At 39.0% G+C, this 19,433-nt stretch overlaps 1 protein-coding gene across 1 annotated transcript in view; it reads right to left on the minus strand.

The window, feature by feature from the left end:
* Nucleotides 1-19,433, minus strand: part of igdcc4 (immunoglobulin superfamily, DCC subclass, member 4) — a 178,954-nt gene that overhangs the window by 92,865 nt on the left and 66,656 nt on the right. The window contains exons 3-4 of the mRNA XM_072278159.1: nt 17,510-17,651; nt 1,664-1,797 (exon numbers count right to left, since the gene is read on the minus strand). Of these exons, the coding sequence (XP_072134260.1) occupies nt 1,664-1,797; nt 17,510-17,651 (276 nt within the window). The remainder of the gene's footprint in view (nt 1-1,663; nt 1,798-17,509; nt 17,652-19,433) is intronic.

Raw genomic sequence — 19,433 nt, forward strand, 5'->3', positions numbered from 1 at the left:
CACAGCTGTAAATCTGCCTAGAGTAGGCTGTGCTCAAAGATGAGTGACCATGCAAGAAGGGGACTAGTAAGGGAGGCCACCGAGAGACCTATGACAACTCTGGAGGAGTTACAAGCTTCAGTGGCTGAGATAGGAGAGACTGCGCAAACAACAACTGTTGCCTAGGTGCTTCTCCAGTCACCAGTCGCAGTTTTATGGGAGAATGGCTAAAAGAAAGCCACCGTTGAAAAAAAAAACTCACATGAAATCTCAGCTAGAGTTTGCCAGAAGGCATGTTGGAGTCTCTGAAGTCAGCGAAGAAGGTTCTATGGTCTGATGAAAGCAAAATTGAGCTTTATGGCCATCAGACTAAATGCTATGTTTGGCGTAAGCCAAACGCTGCACATAATCAAAAACACACCATCCCTACCGTGGCTGCATCATGCTGTGGGGATGCTTTACTGTAGCAGGGCCTGAAAGGCTTGTGAAGGTAGAGGGTAAAATGAATACAGCAAAAGACAGGGAAATCCTGGAGGAAATCCTCATGCAGTCTGCAAGAGAACTGCGACTTGGGAGAAAATATGTTTTCCAGCAAGACAATGCCCCTAAGCATAAAGCCAAAGCTATACAGGAATGGCTTAAGAACAACGAAGTTAATGTCCTGGAGTGGCCAAGTCAATATCCAGACCTCAATCTAACTGAGAATTTGTGGCTGGACTTGAAAAGGGCTGTTCACTCATAATCCCCATGCAATCTGACAGAGTTTGAGCAGTTTTGAAAAGAAGAATGGGAAAAAATTACAATGTCCAGATGTGCAAGGCTGATAGAGACCTCAAGGCTGTAACTGCTGCCCAAAGATGCTTCTACCAGATGCTGATTTGAAGAGTGAGAATACTCATACAATCAAATATTTTGTGTTTTATATTTGTAATTAATTTAGATCACTTTGTAGAGATCTGTTTTCACTTTGACACAAAAGAGATTTTTTCAATTGATCAGTGTCAATAAAGCCAAATTAAATCCACTATGATTCAATGTTGTAAAACAATAAAACATGAAAACTTCCAAGGGAAGTGAAGACTTTTTATAGATACTGTAAATCTAATAGTACTTTGCATACAAAGCACAATCATTTAGAATTTACACATTACGAAATAGACTTAAAAACCTAAAGCTTCACTTGCCGATGATGTTACGGTGTTCAGTTCTATTCAGGACTTCCCACATAATAAAGGAGTACATTCATAAAAAGGCTCAACCATCACTGATTTTAAACAGCATAAGCCATAGTCAATTCCACAAATGACAATGTTTGAGAATCTACTATCTGAAGGGTCTTGGCCAAAAAATCAGCTGCTTATTCCTCTCCATAGATGTTGCCTGACCTGCTGTGTTCCCCCAGCATTTTGTATATGTTACTCACTATTTCCCAACAGTTTAACTGAACTAGCCAAATTAACAACATGGTTACAGAGCCACATGGAGGCTAGATAACCCAGAGGAATCACATTACATGGGTGGAAATGTTTAGTAACTTGACTCAAAGTTATAAAATTCAATTCTGATATTTACCTAGCAATGAAGCGAAAACTTTTCGTCTTCTCCAGGAGAAATTATGTCATAAACAGCTTCAAATTTTAAATTTTAAATAGATTTCCTTATAATAATCTATGTATCATATTACCTTGTAATACAGTGAGATTGGCATCCTGACTGTAGCGTGTCTGAACTACATTTGTGGCCACGCAACGGAATTCTCCAGCATCACTTGCCTGCACTTCTACAATTTGCAGAATTCCATTTGGGAGGACAATATATCTGAAAAACAAATCCAATGTTGCTTTGTCATCTATGTTCCAAATGAATGAAATATATAACGTTTCATTGCACTTTATGCACCACTTTTAAATGGCCAAAGTACCTTTGATGTGTCACACATTATTTTAAGTTACTATAATTTAAATATACCTTTATTTCTGCTCAATAGGTTACTTTAGAAATGAAGTGAAAATAAGGGAAAAGTGCAAAACCTGGCTTGCAGTTATTTGCCACTGGTGACAGAAGCTAGGATGATAGATAACCACGTATACTGGTGTTCTACATATCATTTGGATACAAGGAGAGTTCAAAAACAGTTATTTTTTTGCCCAGGTTGCTGACCACTGATAAAGCTGGAAACTAAGAAACAGTTTGAAATTTATTCCAAGCATCAAGATTAACCAAAATAACGGTCAAAAACAAAAGAAAAGTACTAGGAATATTTGCAAGGGCACCTGATCTGCTAAAACATCTACTAAACCTTTCCGGAAGAAATCCAATTTAAATAACTCTGAGTTTCTTGGTGCTTTGCTTTAAAAGGGCTATTATAGTAAAAGAATGCAACCACAACATATGAAAACAACTCAAATGTTCTCATTAATATCCAAATGTAAATAATACAATAATAATTATAAGCAAGTTATCTAATCTAAATTATGATCATAAGGCATGACCACAAAGGAAAGATATAGTTTCAAATGGGGTGGCATCAGGTTACAAATGTACAACGGAACAGGCAATTAAAGGTTTAAGAAAAAGCTCCGGGATTTACTTACTGAACACGTTAAGTTTCCCATATAGGAGAAAAATGGTTTCTGGTTTAAGGTAGCACTGGTGAAGCACAGCAATGAATTGATAGCAGCAAACAAAACTACTGACTACTTTACCGATCACACTTTTGCTCAAAAACGGTCACTACAATCAACAACCTGTAACTTCCCTTTCGGAGTTGAGTTTTTGAACTTCCTGTATGACCCGGTATTTTTGCAGTGTGAAGTCTCAAAGGTGCAGGGCGCTTGCGGTATGGAATGTATGGGCCGAATCGAAGTGGCAGGTCCTGGGCCTGAGAGCATACTGAAGCAGCACAGCCCAGGTCCGAGAGTGAGGAACAACTCACTATTTGGCTGATTTTAGCATTGGGCCAGATTGAAAAACAAAGGGTGTCAGGGCTAGTGGAGAGGGATGAGCCAGGGTTCCGCTCACTGCTCACAAGGTTTACTCTTCTCTGCAGTGAACTGAGGCTGTGGCCTGCAACTAACGGACACCTGGGTTGCTTGTGACTGGCTTCAGTGCTGTGTACTCATTCTCAAGAACTTCAGTTCTGAATGTTATTTGCTTACTTTTATTGTTTGCACAATTTGTTTTTTTTTCCTGCATATTGGGTGTTCGTTGGTCTTTTTTAAATAGGTTCTATTGGGTTCTTTATGTTATGGCTGCCTGTAAGGGGGTGAATCTCAAGGTTGTAGATAGCATACATACTTTGATAATAAATGTAGTTTGAACTTTGAATGCAAAACTTAAATGTAGCGTTACATCTGCCAATTGTGTATTTAAAAGGTGAAAATTTAAACTCCATGTAATATTGAGCATTTCTTTCAACCAGATCATTTTTATGTACATGGAAATTATAATTTCAAGAAGTATCTATGATCTCCATAAAAGTGCTGTAATTCTACTCCAAACTTTTCCAAAAAGAAAATTTCAATTTAATTTAAAACTCTGTTCAAACATGATTGTAACTATTCCATGAATAGCGTGTTTATAAAAAAAGGATCTTTGAAACTTTCAGCAAGGTTATAGATTTGACAATGTTTTCCTTTTAAACAAACACAACAGTCTATTTTAAAGTTATTGATACACTATTTATATAACTATACTGGCCAATTTCAGTTATAACTACAAACTTTATTTATTCACTGCACATTGTTATTTATGAAAAAAGGTCAATGACAAGGTGAACCCATACATAAAAACTAGAAGTTATCAAGTATCAATTTAAAATCAGCTCATTCCCAGCAAATTGGCAGTGAGACTGCTACAATTTCTGCTTGAACAAAGAGAAAGAAATGAAATTTCTACATCTGACTGATACCCGGCAACAATCACTGAATATCTGTTTCATTGCTGTATTGGTTCAATGAAAAGGCTCAAATTTGACATATAATGACCAAAATATCTATGTTGAGGCTTTCATATATAATGAACAGCAAGGCAAAACTTAGGAAGCCCATGAAAATGCCTCTCAGTAGACATGAACAGCAGCTTGCATTTAAAAACTAATTTGCATACACAGACTACCCACCAAGTTTAGCAATTGGCTTTTCTAGAAATTCATGAGGTTGCACATACTGTAGTACAGTGGATTCCATTTAATTGGGGCACATCAGGACAAGTACATTTTGGCCCAATTAAGCAGCTGTCCCAATTAGTTGAAGTTTTCTGGAAATAGTTAAAAAGATATAAAAAAAAGACCAGCTACTGTTTAACTGAGTAACTAATTCTGTATTTAAATGAAATACAGAACAAATTAGAACACTACCAATACCACTACAGCACTATAAAACTGTATTAGTTCCTAATTGTTATCGATTGAAAAAAATCATCAGTGTATGCTGCCATGTTCTTTTGATTGGCTGTAAATTAACAAAATCAGTGCAGACAACTAGTGCAGATAATGGATTGCTTCAAACATTGCTTTTGACAATTGCATCTTCCAAGTCTTCATTCTCATTGTAACATTCAAGATGATTTTTGATAACTTCAGAAGCTTCGCAGTTTCTAACTTATTGAAGTAGTGAAATACTTTCATTTTCACTCCCAGTCCAAGCCTGAATGCTTGAAACTTCAGGGAGCAAAACTGTTCTGAATTGTCTTCCTGCTTATTTGTCACCAACTATCAGTGGCAAAAATCACTGCTTTTTGACAAACACACGTAACTTACGCTAATTAAAAGTTGTTCACTCTAAGCATAGTGTAGTGTCTAATGGCCACACAAGTGCACGTGACTGAGACAAACTAAAAACTGTTTGGCAAGTCTCCTGTCCCAATTAAGCATCATGGTGTCCCAAATAAACAAAGGGAATCCCAGATATTTACTTGATTAGTTTTTATTCTTTAACAGTTATCCCAAATTGGTTAATCAGGCTGCCCCAATTAATTGATGGCCCAATTAACTGGAATCCACTGTATTTCTTAACAACAAGATGTTAATGGACAGACTATCCTGACTTTTGCTTAGTGATAAGAAAAGCTAGAGTACATCAAGAAGCCAGTAGCACATCATAAATTTACAGAATTTTATCAATGCAAGGTTTAATGTTTTGATCCTTTGCTCCCAATTTATGAAGCCATGGAGTAAAGATGGAATAATTTTCTGCTGATGATTAAATGCTTGTCAATAAGATAGAAACTCAGAGCGAGGATAAAGCATTATCTTATTTTAATATCAGACTACCAATGATTGATGTACAAAGCATTAATTTCTCAAAGTAAAATATAGATTTTTAAGAAGTTTAGTTCCAATTCATATAAATTCAACTCACAAAAATGGATTGGTTGAAAACTCAAAGTTACTGGTGTACCAAATTCAAATTCCATTCCTGCCTATGACCATCAAACTTTACAACTCCTCCCTTGGAGGGTCAGACACCCTGAGCCAATAGGCTGGTCCTGGACTTATTTCCTGGCATAATTTACATATTATCATTTAATTATTTATGGTTTTATATTGCTATATTTATACTCTATTCTTGGTTGGTGCAATTGTAACGAAAACCAATTTCCCTCGGGATCAGTAAAGTATGACTATGAACTATGAACGTATACATCACTAGCTGAAAGAGTAGCATTTTTGTTTAGAATAGCTTCTTCTGAATGCAGCATCCATGGAATGTGAACTTTGACTATGCAACTGAGATACACGCGATGGTAAAATAATCAAATAAATTGAATAAAAAATGTTTTAAAGATAGACGTAGCAGAGCATGCTATGTATTATAAGTGTTTTATGTAAGAGCTGATGAAATCATTTGGGATCCATGAGACATCTGCAGCCAGAAGGCCTTCAGGTCATTTTGTTGCCTGAAATTCAGCATTAGGAATGAAGTTCCCTGGATACATTTTTAATGGAGCCAGTCACATCCTTTAGAATAAATAAGGTAGAAATGACTAACAGGGACAGGAAGTACAATTGCGAGTAAATCAGTTATGGAAGTCCAGAAAGCAGGTCTGCAGGAACCTCTGCCTTTGCACTTATCCAACAGGTGCAAGGTTCCAGCATCCTGTATGGATGGCAACAGAGACTGCAGAGAACAAATTGACCACAGCAGTGTAACACAGAGGGCATTCAAAAGGGGGGGAGTTGAAAGAAATGGTATCTGTGATAGCAGGGAACAGAATATTTCAGTGAAATTATAATTTTCGCTGCACCTTGGAGACTGGCACCCAAAGACTATTAATTGTTCACTCTCAGGGTTAAGGGCATCTGAATAGTGCTGGACAGATATCCTAAGTGAGTGTGAATCTTAAGTAAGAGGGCTGGACAGGAATCTTAAGTGAAAATGAAGAGAGAGTTCCACAGTCCACAATTCCACAAACCATGCAGTTAGGATTCAAATTAAAAAGCAAATTACAAAGTTAATGTCTGCATTACAACTATAGTCTCTTACACTTTGGTTTATGGAAAATCACAAAGAACTGAATGCTTGCCTCAAAGATTAATGTGGGAAAAATGGGCTTGAACTTATAGAACCAGTACTAGTAATGACAAAAGAAGGAGCTGATCCATTGTCACAAGCTTCAACTGAACCTGGCTGGGACTAGCATCCAGAAAATTGAATAACTAGGCCTATTAATGTAAAAGCAGGGTGTGAAGGGGAATTTAGAAAGTTGAAGGAAATTAATGAAGTGATAATGTATGGTAGGAAAATTGGTAATAATAACCAGAGTCTGTCAGGAAGGGACAGTGTCTATAACATAATTGTATACCTCCAATTAGAGACAGAAATATCAAAGTTGGCAAAAAGTCAAATTAAACACTTTCTCTGTATGAATACAGCAACCGTAACACAATACACTGTACAAATTAATGGAACAAATACAATGAAGCTGCAACAAATAGATGGAAAACAGGGATTAAAATATTCCAGAAACATAGTCTTGGTATTAGAGGCTGCACAACAGCAGTGGTTAGGAGGATTTTCACTTAGAATCAGTTTGGGTAGGGATAGGGGCAGGTAACATCAGCAGGAGTTGCACATCACCAGGTTGCATGGTACTGAATCAATCAGGAAATTATTGTGTATACAATTCTGACAACACGGTCATCATAAACACAAAAGATTATGCAGATGCTGGAAATCCAGAGCAATACACACAAAATGCTGGATGAACTCAGCAGGTCAGGCAGCAATACAGAAAGGAATAAATGGTCGACGTTTTGGGCCAAGACCCTTCATCAGGACAGAAACATTGACAATATACTGTATGCATACATATTATATAGAAATCAATAGATTTTGGGATATTCCAGGGAATAGAAGATATGGGAACATGGGAAAGAAAATTACTATAAACTTAATGAATGACAGCATTGCATGAAGGCCCAAGTAGTACGTGCATGCTTCTGTTCTTAGATTCATTTATCACAAATCCTGCTGTAAAGACAATGAAACACTTGCGAAGGACCATCAGACACAAAAACAGTTACTTTCCCCAAACAGTAAGGCTGATTAATGCTTCCATCCACTGACCCACCCCTCCTCCCCCCAGCACCACTACTTTATCACTTCCTGTCACAGTCACCTCATGTATAGACAGACATTCCTGTTCCTAGTTTCACATCATGGATGTACAATCAAAGTATACAAGCTAATCAAATATGTTTATATTTATTGTTCATTTATTATTATTACTCTTTAGCTTATTGTCTTTTTGTGCTGCATCAGATCCGATTCTCTTTTACACTTGTGTACTGGAACTGTTATTAAACAATCTTGAATCTCTTGAGAAGTCAATAGATTTGGTACTATTTATTCTAACATAATCAATAACAGTTAACAATTTAAGCAAAGTTGGGCAATCCTCTGAAATCAGAATGACTTGAAAGGAAAGAGGAAACCAGAACTTTCATACAAAAGTGATATTATTATAAATTAGCAATCTAGAGCAGATTATGCCTCTTGTCAGCATCTTATGGTTAATCCATTTTTAGCTGCTTCATCAATAACCACCTTTCTATCATAACGAATGTAGAATTCATTTGCAGTTTCTCAGCAGCATTTTAAAATGGTGGCTCACCACCACCTTCTCAACAATCAAGGATGACCAATACATTTTTGTCTTGTAAGTGATTCCTAAAAACCAGAAAATTTAATTAAAACACAAAATAGATTTCAGGTTACATAATATTATCAGATGGAGGTATTCCTGTGTTCTAATTTATTCTCAACATTGGAGTTGCCCCATAATATCAATGTCTGTGTTCCTTCATGGTATATAATGATAGTAGAGAAAAATGATCAACAAATGTCACAACTTCCACCAAAGCCCAATGGTCAATAAGGATAAAGTCAAGTCCACTTGGTGAGATGTTCCCCACATGGTAATCTCATATTACTGAGTATAGTGGTCTTCCAATCCAGTGTAAATCAGGAAATCAGAAGCATATATAAAAAAAAATCTGATGTGCTGATATACAAACGTCATCGATCTTCTTACAGCTTTGCATCAGGTACTTATGCCATCAATGTGGGCATTACGGTATCTCTTCCAACACTTCTCTCCTCAAATAGCTTCATTTTGACTTGTAGTGGGTTCCTTTGTGCAGATCTCTCTCAAAATATTGACCACCTACACTAGGAACTCAAGGTTAGCAGCATCATAAACCACTGCTCTCCAAACTGATTTCCAACAGTAATTGGATTAAGTAGCTACTTTTCCTTTCAGATATCCAATACAGCCATGAATAAAATTTTGCACTGGTTAGTTTTAGCAGGTACATGAGACTCACAACATCTCTTGTCAGACAATTCCAACAAAACATTGTTAGCACCTATGTGCAGACAGCCATATGTGCATGTGTGAAGATTGTCCATTAATAGCAAGGAGACAGATGGCACAGATTCCTTGTTCAGGGTCACTCTGCACATTTTTCAGTAAACGTATTTCCAAAAGCAATATAATCCGACCAATTTAATAGCTTAGATACAAGCTGGTTGACATATTGCTCAATAAGTTTTGAGCTCTACCTGACCCTTCACAGTTCCCCACCTGCACTCTATTCCCTTCCCAACCAGATTTCCCCAGCACCCGTCCTGCCCAGCACCAACATAATCACCTGAGGATCAAGGTTAGCAGCCTATATCTACAGTTGCTTAGATTTATTGTTATCATTAAGAAGAAAGATCATTCGTAAAGTCCAAAACTCAGTAATTGATATTACAAATCTAGAAAATATAAAAACTTGAAAAATCTTCCAGTTCCATTCCTTGATAAGTTGCATAAATGACCCTCGTGCCAGGGTAAGGAAGGGCATACACTGTAGGAAGCACTTAAGATGATTAAGTTTCATTTCTTTAAATAATATTGGCTACATAATGCACTGAAAAGAACAAATAACTTGCATTTATACACCAGTGTACACTCAGTGAATCCTAAACTACATCAAAAATAAGTTATTTATTGAATTTTTAATTATTAATGGAAAATCAGGAGACAGCTTTGTAAACCATACTGCATTTTTACAGTAGCCTTAAAGGTTCAATGTTCAACAGGACAGGTGGAAGAAGAAATCTTGAAAAACATAAAAAAAGACAGATGGAAACAGTTTCTGGAAGAGAAATAAATAATTGCTAAACAACTGCAAAAACAGAAATCAGCAATTCATGAACTGCGTAATCGGATAATTAGAGAGCATTAAACTGACGGTGAGAAACAAAGATTTGATCTGTCATTTGATTTTACGCCTTAAAACATCCATCGATTAAGATAGCCAAAAAAGCCTCTTCAACATCAAAAATACATGTTCAAGTTTAATAAAAGATGTTTCACATTCAGGTATGACCTTAATCATGAAATTAAGGTTTTTAGTTGTTATCTTGTTATATAAGGTATTGCAGTTATTTTTATTATTGACAAAGGATATTAATCAAGGCTGCTCCTAATTTCAGAGCGAAGTTCAGAATCAAAATTCTGCTTGTTTGATCTGATAGGAATTATTTTTCCAGAGGTGCAATAAAATCACCCGGGCAGGGGGCAAATATTGAAACAGGAGAAGGCCATTTGACCCTTCATGCCTGTTCCACCATTCAATAAGGACATGAGTTGTCTTTTACCCAAGTGCCACTTTGCTGCAATCTTGATACCCAAAGTACCTAAAATTCTATTGGTTTATTTCGAACATGCTTAGCAACTGAAACTCCAAAGTCCTCTTCATTTGTAAATTCCAAATATTCACCACCTAAGTGCAACTCTAAAGCAACTTGACACCATCTGGGACAAGGCAGTCTGCTTAATAGACAGATCATCAACCCACTCTTCCCTAAACACTCTGAACATTCATTCCCTCCACAAGCTACACTGGCTGCCTGCAGCATAGATTCTCTATAAAATGCACTGCAATTACCCACCTAGACCATTCTTTCAGCACTATTCAAACCTACTACGTCCAGCACCAAAGTTAGGAGGTGCATGAGAACATAATTTCCACAAACGTCTGTGGGACTGAGAGTCCAGGGCTAAGGACTGGAGGCCCAGAGGCAGCCTATCTTGAGGTTGGAGGCCTGTGTCAGTGAGGGGTTGGGAGGGCGGGTAAGGGGTTTGTTTTGCTGTTGTTGTTCTGGTTGCTGCTTGTGTTGTTCTGTGCTGTGTGTTGTGTTGTGTTGTTGTTGTGTTAAACATTGTTGGTGCCAGATTGTGTAGCAAACTGCTCCCAGCACATTCGGGTGTGTGTTAGTTGTTAACATAAACGACACATTTCACTGTATGTTTCAATGTATATGTGATAAAGAAATCTAAAATTGAAAATCCCAGAAAGTCAGCATTAGAGGACTTCACTAGAAGGTCTGCAGTGAATCAAGAAAGTTGCTCCCTGTGATTTTGCCAAGGGTAATTAGGGAGACCTGCTCCCCTAAGCATCCCAAGAGCAATAAGGACAAGAAATGCTGACTTTGCCAGTAATGCCCGATCCTGAAAATAAATTAACTTGCAATGGAACCTGGAGACAAAAGCACTCACATAAACTCTGTCCTGTGTGGTGCAGGCTGGAGATTTGAAATGTGCTTTCCCACAGGTGGGATGCTACATGAAAATGTTCAGGGGAATGCTGACCTAACCCATTCCAGTGACAAGTAACACAGCCCCTAACCCATTCCAGTGACAAGTAACACAACCCCTAACCAGTTCCAGCGACAGTGACACAGCCCCTAACTCGTTCCAGTGATAGTGACACTGATTTAACCCATTCCAGCCACAGTGACACTGCCTCTAACCCATTCCAGCGACAGTGACACTGATTTAACCCATTCCAGCCACAGTGACACTGCCTCTAACCCATTCCAGCCACAGTGACACCGCCTCTAACCCATTCCAGCGACAGTGACACTGATTTAACCCATTCCAGCCACAGTGACACTGCCTCTAACCCATTCCAGCCACAGTGACACTGCCTCTAACCCATTCCAGCCACAGTGACACTGCCTCTAACCCATTCCAGCCACAGTGACACCGCCTCTAACCCATTCCAGCCACAGTGACACTGCCTCTAACCCATTCCAGCCACAGTGACACCGCCTCTAACCCATTCCAGCGACAGTGACACTGATTTAACCCATTCCAGCCACAGTGACACTGCCTCTAACCCATTCCAGCCACAGTGACACTGATTTAACCCGTTCCAGCGACCAGAGACACCGCCTCTAACCCATTCCAGCCACAGTGACACTGATTTAACCCGTTCCAGCGACAGTGACACTGCCTCTAACCCATTCCAGCCACAGTGACACCACCTCTAACCCATTCCAGCCACGGTGACACTGATCTAACCCGTTCCAGCGACCAGAGACACTGCCTCTAACCCATTCCAGCCACAGTGACACTGCCTCTAACCCATTCCAGCCACAGTGACACTGCCTCTAACCCATTCCAGCCACAGTGACACTGATTTAACCCATTCCAGCCACAGTGACACTGCCTCTAACCCATTCCAGCCACAGTGACACTGCCTCTAACCCATTCCAGCCACAGTGACACTGCCTCTAACCCATTCCAGCCACAGTGACACTGATTTAACCCATTCCAGCCACAGTGACACTGATTTAACCCGTTCCAGCGACCAGAGACACTGCCTCTAACCCATTCCAGCCACAGTGACACTGATCTAACCCATTCCAGCCACAGTGACACTGATCTAACCCATTCCAGCCACAGTGACACTGATCTAACCCATTCCAGCCACAGTGACACTGCCTGTAACCTGTTCCATAAGACCATAAGACAAAGGAGCAGAAGTCGGCCATTTGGCCCATCGAGTCTGCTCCGCCATTTTATCATGAGCTGATCCATTCTCCTATTTAGTCCCACTCCCCCGCCTTCTCACCATAACCTTTGATGCCCTGGCTACTCAGATACATATCAATCTCTGCCTTAAATACACCCAATGACTTGGCCTCCACTGCCACCCGTGGCAACAAATTCCATAGATTCACCACCCTCTGGCTAAAAAAATTTCTTCGCATTTCTGTTCTGAATGGGCGCCCTTCAATCCTTAAGTCATGCCCTCTCGTACTAGACTCCTCCATCATGGGAAACAACCTTGCCACATCCACTCTGTCCACGCCTTTTAACATTCGAAATGTTTCTATGAGGTCTCCCCTCATCCTTCTAAACTCCAAGGAATACAGTCCAAGAGCGGACAAACGTTCCTCATATGTTAATCCTCTCATTCCCGGAATCATTCTAGTGAATCTTCTCTGTACCCTCTCCAACGTCAGCACATCCTTTCTTAAATAAGGAGACCAAAACTGCCCACAGTACTCCAAGTGAGGTCTCACCAGCACCTTATAGAGCCTCAACATCACATCCCTGCTCCTATACTCTATTCCTCTAGAAATGAATGCCAAGATTGCATTCGCCTTCTTCACTACTGACTCAACCTGGAGGTTAACTTTAAGGGTATTCTGTACGAGGACTCCCAAGTCCCATTGCATCTCAGAACTTTGAATTCTTTCCCCATTTAAATAATAGTCTGCCCGTTTATTTTTTGTGCCAAAGTGCATAACCATACACTTTCCAACATTGTACTTCATTTGCCACTTCTCTGCCCATTCTTCCAATCTACCCAAGTCTCTCTGCAGACTCTCCATTTCCTCAGCACTACCGGCCCCTCCACCTATCTTCGTATCGTCAGCAAACTTAGCCACAAAGCCATCTATTCCATAATCCAAATCGTTGATGTACAACGTAAAAAGAAGCGGCCCCAACACTGATCCCTGTGGAACACCACTGGTAACCGGCAGCCAACCAGAATAGGATCCCTTTATTCCCACTCTCTGTTCCCTGCCAATCAGCCAACGCTCTATCCATGTATGTAACTTTCCCGTAATTCCATGGGCTCTTATCTTGTTAAGTAGCCTCATGTGTGGCACCTTGTCAAAGGCCTTCTGAAAATCCAAATATACAACATCCACTGCATCTCCCTTGTTTAGCCTACTGGTAATTTCCTCAAAAAATTGTAATAGGTTTGTCAGGCAGGATTTTCCTTTAAGGAATCCATGCTGAGTTCTGCCTCTCTTGTCATATGCCTCCAGGTACTCTGTAACCTCATCCTTGACAATCGACTCCAACAACTTCCCAACCACCGATGTCAAGCTAACAGGTCTATAATTTCCTTTTTGCTTCCTTGCCCCCTTCTTAAATGGCGGAGTGACATTTGCAATCTTCCAGTCTTCCGGAACCATGCCAGAATCTATCGACTTTTGAAAGATCATCGCTAATGCCTCGGCAATCTCCACAGCTACTTCCTTCAGAACACGAGGGTGCATTCCATCTGGTCCTGGAGATTTATCTACCTTTAGCCTATTCAGCTTCCTGAGTACTTTCTCTGTCGTAATTGTGACTGCGCACACTTCTCTTCCCTGCCACCCTTGAATGTCCGGTATACTGCTGATGTCTTCCTCAGTGAAGACTGATGCAAAATACTCATTCAGTTCCTCTGCCATCTCCTTATCTCCCATTACAATTTCTCCAGCATCATTTTCTATCGGTCCTATATCTACTCTCACCTGTCTTTTACTCTTTATATACTTGAAAAAGCTTTTAGTATCCTCTTTGATATTATTTGCTAGCTTCCAGTGACACTGATCTAACCCATTCCAGCGACCAGAGACACTGCCTCTAACCCATTCCAGCCACAGTGACACTGACCTAACCCATTCCAGTGACCAGGGACACCGCCTCTAACCCATTCCAGTGACAGTGACACTGATCTAACCTGTTCCAGCCACAGGGACACTGCCTCTAACCCATTCCAGCCACAGTCACACTGCCTCTAACCCGTTCCAGCAAAAGTGAACTTATGGTTTCAGGAGACCACCAGAATATTAATACAAGAGGAAGATGGAAATAACACCAATGAATTTCAGTGTTAAGGAATAAGTTCTTGCTGGAGAACACAGATGACACATTGAATCAATATCATTTGTCACTCACCTATCCAGTCTTATTATATACAGTACAAACATTGACCATTACTGAATGAGGAATGCCAATTAAATTCATGACACTGCAAGTATCAATGAACAATAAAGTTCCTGGCCATGCTGCATCTCACTAAAGATAGGCAAGCCATGCTAAAATGCTGCCATTGCTTCAAAGCTTGGAGAAATCCTAAGACTACTTAGGCTATAGCTACTTATAGATTAAGCAAACTAAATAACCAAATGACCATCTAGACACATTAGTAAAGGACTGAAGATTCATTAGTCTTTGGCACTGGCTCCAATATTGCTTATCCATTCCATTTTTTCCCCGTCTTTATGTAGATTCAAGTAGCTTGGTAAATGTTTAGGCCTGAGTCATGTAATTTCTTGCCAAAAGTCCAATTAACACTCTGACCAGAAGTAGTTTATCGAAAGATAATTCCTCTCACAAAATTGCTCTTTCACATTGGAATTAAATGAAAAGAGGAAAGTCATTTGTTCCAAGAAATATAATCAATTGACAGAAAAAAAATGAACTTGAAAATGTCCAACAGAGTGTACTTCACATTCAAAAAATACAGTAAACAATCAACCACAAGAAAGCAATTTCTTTTTCCTATGAATACAGTGTATTCTGGTTAATTGGGGCACATCAGAAGCAGTACATTTTTGCCCAATTAAGTTATCCGAAGTTTCATGGAAAAAAATTAAAAAGGTATAAAAACGACAAACTGAATAACAAATTCTTAATTTACAGTAAATAAAAAACAGAACAAATTAGAACAGTACCAATACCACTACAGTACTACAAAACTGTGTATTAGTTTCTAAATGTTATCAATGGAGGATTGTTCACTGTAAGCACAGTGTTGTACCTAGCTGCCACGCAAGTGCACGTGTCTGACTCTAGTTAGGAGCTGTTTGGCAACAGTTGTCCACCCCATTTAAACAACATTGTGTCCCAAACAAACGAAGGTAATCCAAGGTATTTCCTTGATTCGTTTTTGTTTTTTTTAAGAATTATTCCAAATAAGTGGCTGCCCCAATTAACAGATGGCCCAATTAACTGTAATTCACTATATTCAAACTAACCTTCAGCTCTTGGTAGTGGTACATAAACCATCATGAACAGATATGGAATTAAGGCGGATTGAATTATTTTAATTTGACATCATGGTCAGCGCAGGCACTGTGCACCAAAAGGCCCATTCATGTGCTATAGTTTTCTATGATTTATCATTAGATGCCAAAAATTCAATCAGTCTAATATTTATAGCCACATATGCTAAAAGTTTTCAGAACAGATTTTGGGAAATTGCTTCTCAGTAGGAGGAAATGAAAACTTTTTAGACCCTCAGTAGCAAATGAACTACCAATGAAGAAAGCCTATCACACGCATGAGTTCAAACAGATTGCAATCACCAATTTCCCTTTATACAACCATGCTGGGAGGTGGCCAGCAATTTTGTAATTAGTGAAGTTACTATTTCTCACCTCAATTGAGGAGAGCATTAAGATCTAGAATAAGCCTACCCTCTAAATTGGAAAAATTCAAAGATAAGGGAATTCTGGAAGAGAAGACTAAAGAATTGATAACAATAAATGTTGCAAGCTGCCATGAAAATTCCAGTGAACTATCGCTGAAAACAAAAGCAAATAGTCTAATTTATTTTAACTGCTTCCTTTACAATTCAATTTAGAACAGAAAGGTAATTCAATAGGCAATTAAGCTTATTTGCCCTATTTCCAGACCAGAAAACAAAATTTAAAAAATCTTTTTAAAAATGAAAACGGCTAAGTGGTACAACTAGGAGACCTGCTGTTTCACAAATCTAACTCCTCTGTGCTATCTGTATGGAGTTTCCTTCAGTTACTCCTATTTCCTCCCATATTCCAAAGCATTGCAGGTGGTAGCTTAACTGGCTACAGTAAATTGACCCGGTTTGTCAGTGAATGGTAAAATCTTGGTTGGGGGTGGGGTGGGGGGGGGAATATGAGTTGGTGGAAATGTGAGGCAAGTAAAATTAGATTGGCAGAGAATTAGTGCAAACAAATTAAAAGCTCAAGAGTCAGCATGGATTTTGAAGCTGAACGGCCTATTTCAATTTTGAAACAGAATCCCAAATATGCTTTGATTTGCCACAGTATAAATACATGGATGCAGCAAAGGTTTGGTGCATTTGAGTATTGCAACTATTTGAAACCGCTCAGAAATGAGAGAAGCAAATGTCGTTATATAGTGTAGCGTGTGGTTTTTTAATCACATAATGGTCAGTGCAGCTCACATTTTGTCATTATAGCTCAATTTGCAATCCTTTTTATTTTTATAACTGGTAGCATTTTTGATGGTTTTCCATTTTTCATCATGTTCTAATTAATCTCATGGCATTGTTCAAGGACAAATACTTTTCAGAAATTGTCATTCTGCAGTTTCCAACTTTTCTTCATTTTACTATTTTTGTCATGTTTACCTCTCCTCTACCTCTAGATTGGAAATTTTAGTAGCATTTGAGTTGTATACAGGATTCCAATCATCTTACAATGATTAAAATATCCAGAACCTCCAATGGGATAGAGGGCTGCTTTGTGTGAGAGGGGCAGAGCTAACTTTGTGTAAGTGTGCATGGTGGCAGCAGAGGTGGGTTTTTTATGTCGGTACCAGTACTTCATTTGGAGGAGGAGGAGAAGGAATGTTTATTCGATCCGCCCTGTGTCCTCAGAGACGTTATCTAATCTTGCTTAATCAGAAGGCAGTAGTGGGCTTATCCAAGGAATGGTCAGGGTTAGGAGAAAGCAATGAAATCTAGGTCTGTGGTAAAGGGAAGTTAAGGGACCATACAGACGGAGGCACAAAGTCAGAGGAATTAACCACTGGTAAACATACAACTTAAATAAATCAATTGGTGCAATTTAATATCTGTGCTGTGACATATTAAATGGATCTGCAAGGTGACCTACTAACAGATAAATTTGTATCAACAACACTGTGAACATCATTGTTCATTACAAAAGCTTACCTTGAGTGACTTGGAATAGCTGTCTGGTTCTTCTCCCATGTGACAACTGGAGTTGGAAGTCCACTAATTCCACACTCAAAACGGGCGATTCCATTCTCCTCCACTATCTGTGACTGTGGCTGCTGATGAAATTGTGACAAAGCTGGAAAAACAAATTTTCTTTGAGTGTAATGAGATAAAAATTAAAGTAAGTTACTGCAACAAACACATGCTAAATACCTGCTTCTGGTATTAAAATAATAAAACCTCAGCAAATGTTTATGACAGTTGCTTTATGTTACAATTTAAAATGTCTTATACTCTGATGTTTAATGAGACTTGCTGCTTTAATCAAAAATCAAAACTAGGAAGATCTGCATTACAAACATAATGACATGTTTCAGTAAGTATACTAAATATGCTAATAGTATAGGAATTTATCATCCCTTTCTTCCATGGTCCTCTGCCTTCTCCTATCAGATTCCCCATCCTCTAGCCGATTATCTCTTTCACCAATCAACTTCCCAGCTCTTTACTTCACCCTCTCCTGGTTTCACCTATCACCTTGTACTTCTTCCTACTCTCCCACTACTTTCTTACTCTGACTTCTCATCTTTTTTTCCAGCTCAAAACATCAAATGTTTAATCCTTTCCATAGATGCTGCCTGGTCTGCTGAGTTCCTCCAGCATTTTGTGTGTGTTGCCTTGGATTTCCAGCATCTACAGATTTTCTCATGTTTTTAAATTAATCCAGTTTTTGAACATCTGCAAGATTTACTTAATAATATGTCCTTATATGAAAATTGTGCACATAAGAAAAAAAGTTCATATTCTGTAAGCTAAGAAGCAAATTATTCAAAATAGATCATTTATAAAGTAGGTTCACTGCTATTTCCTTTATCTCCCTGGAACTGCTCTGTGGCTTCAAACTACATAGTTGAGAGAAGCATGTAATGGAGTCATACAGGTCATCTTTCTCATAAAATTACAGCAGAAAGAATCATACATCAAAACTAGAACATTAAGGGTCAACCATTTTCAGTTGATAGCATTGTCAACTCTGAGCTGAAAGATTGCAAGTTCTATTCAGAAAACTCAAGCTCAAAATTTAAGCAGACACTTTTGAACAGATCTGAGGGAATGCTGCACTAGGAATGTCATCTTTGGGTGACAGATGAAAATAAAACCTATCTGTCCTATCTAGTGACAACATTTCATAAGAAAGTAAACACTCTCCCGCATGGGAGGTTAGTTAGTTAGGAAAATTCAGTCGCTAGGTATATATGGAGAGGTGGTAAATTGGATTGGACATTGGCTCGATGGAAGAAGCCAGAGAGTGGTGGTAGAAAATTGCTTCTCTGAGTGGAGGCCTGTGTCTTGCGGTGTGCCACAGGGATCAGTGCTGGGTCCATTGTTATTTGTCATCTATATCAATGATCTGGATGATAATGTGGTAAATTGGATCAGCAAGTTTGCTGATGATACAAAGATTGGAGGTGTAGTAGGCAGTGAGGAAGGTTTTCAGAGCCTGCAGAGGGACTTGGACCAGCTGGAAAAATGGGCTGAAAAATGGCAGATGGAGTTTAATACTGACAAGTGTGAGGTATTGCACGTTGGAAGGACAAACCAACGTAGAACATACAGGGTTAATGGTAAGGCACTGAGGAGTGCAGTGGAACAGAGGGATCTGGGAATACAGATACAAAATTCCCTAAAAGTGTCGTCACAAGTAGATAGGGTCGTAAAGAGAGCTTTTGGTACATTGGCCTTTATTAATCGTAGTATTGAGTATAAGAGCTGGAATGTTATGATGAGGTTGTATAAGGCATTGGTGAGGCCGAATCTGGAGTATTGTGTTCAGTTTTGGTCACCAAATTACAGGAAGGATATAAATAAGGTTGAAAGAGTGCAGAGAAGGTTTACAAGGATGTTGCCGGGACTTGAG

The sequence above is a fragment of the Mobula birostris genome, chromosome 14 (genome assembly GCF_030028105.1).
Source record: "Mobula birostris isolate sMobBir1 chromosome 14, sMobBir1.hap1, whole genome shotgun sequence".
Lineage (NCBI taxonomy): Eukaryota > Metazoa > Chordata > Chondrichthyes > Myliobatiformes > Myliobatidae > Mobula > Mobula birostris.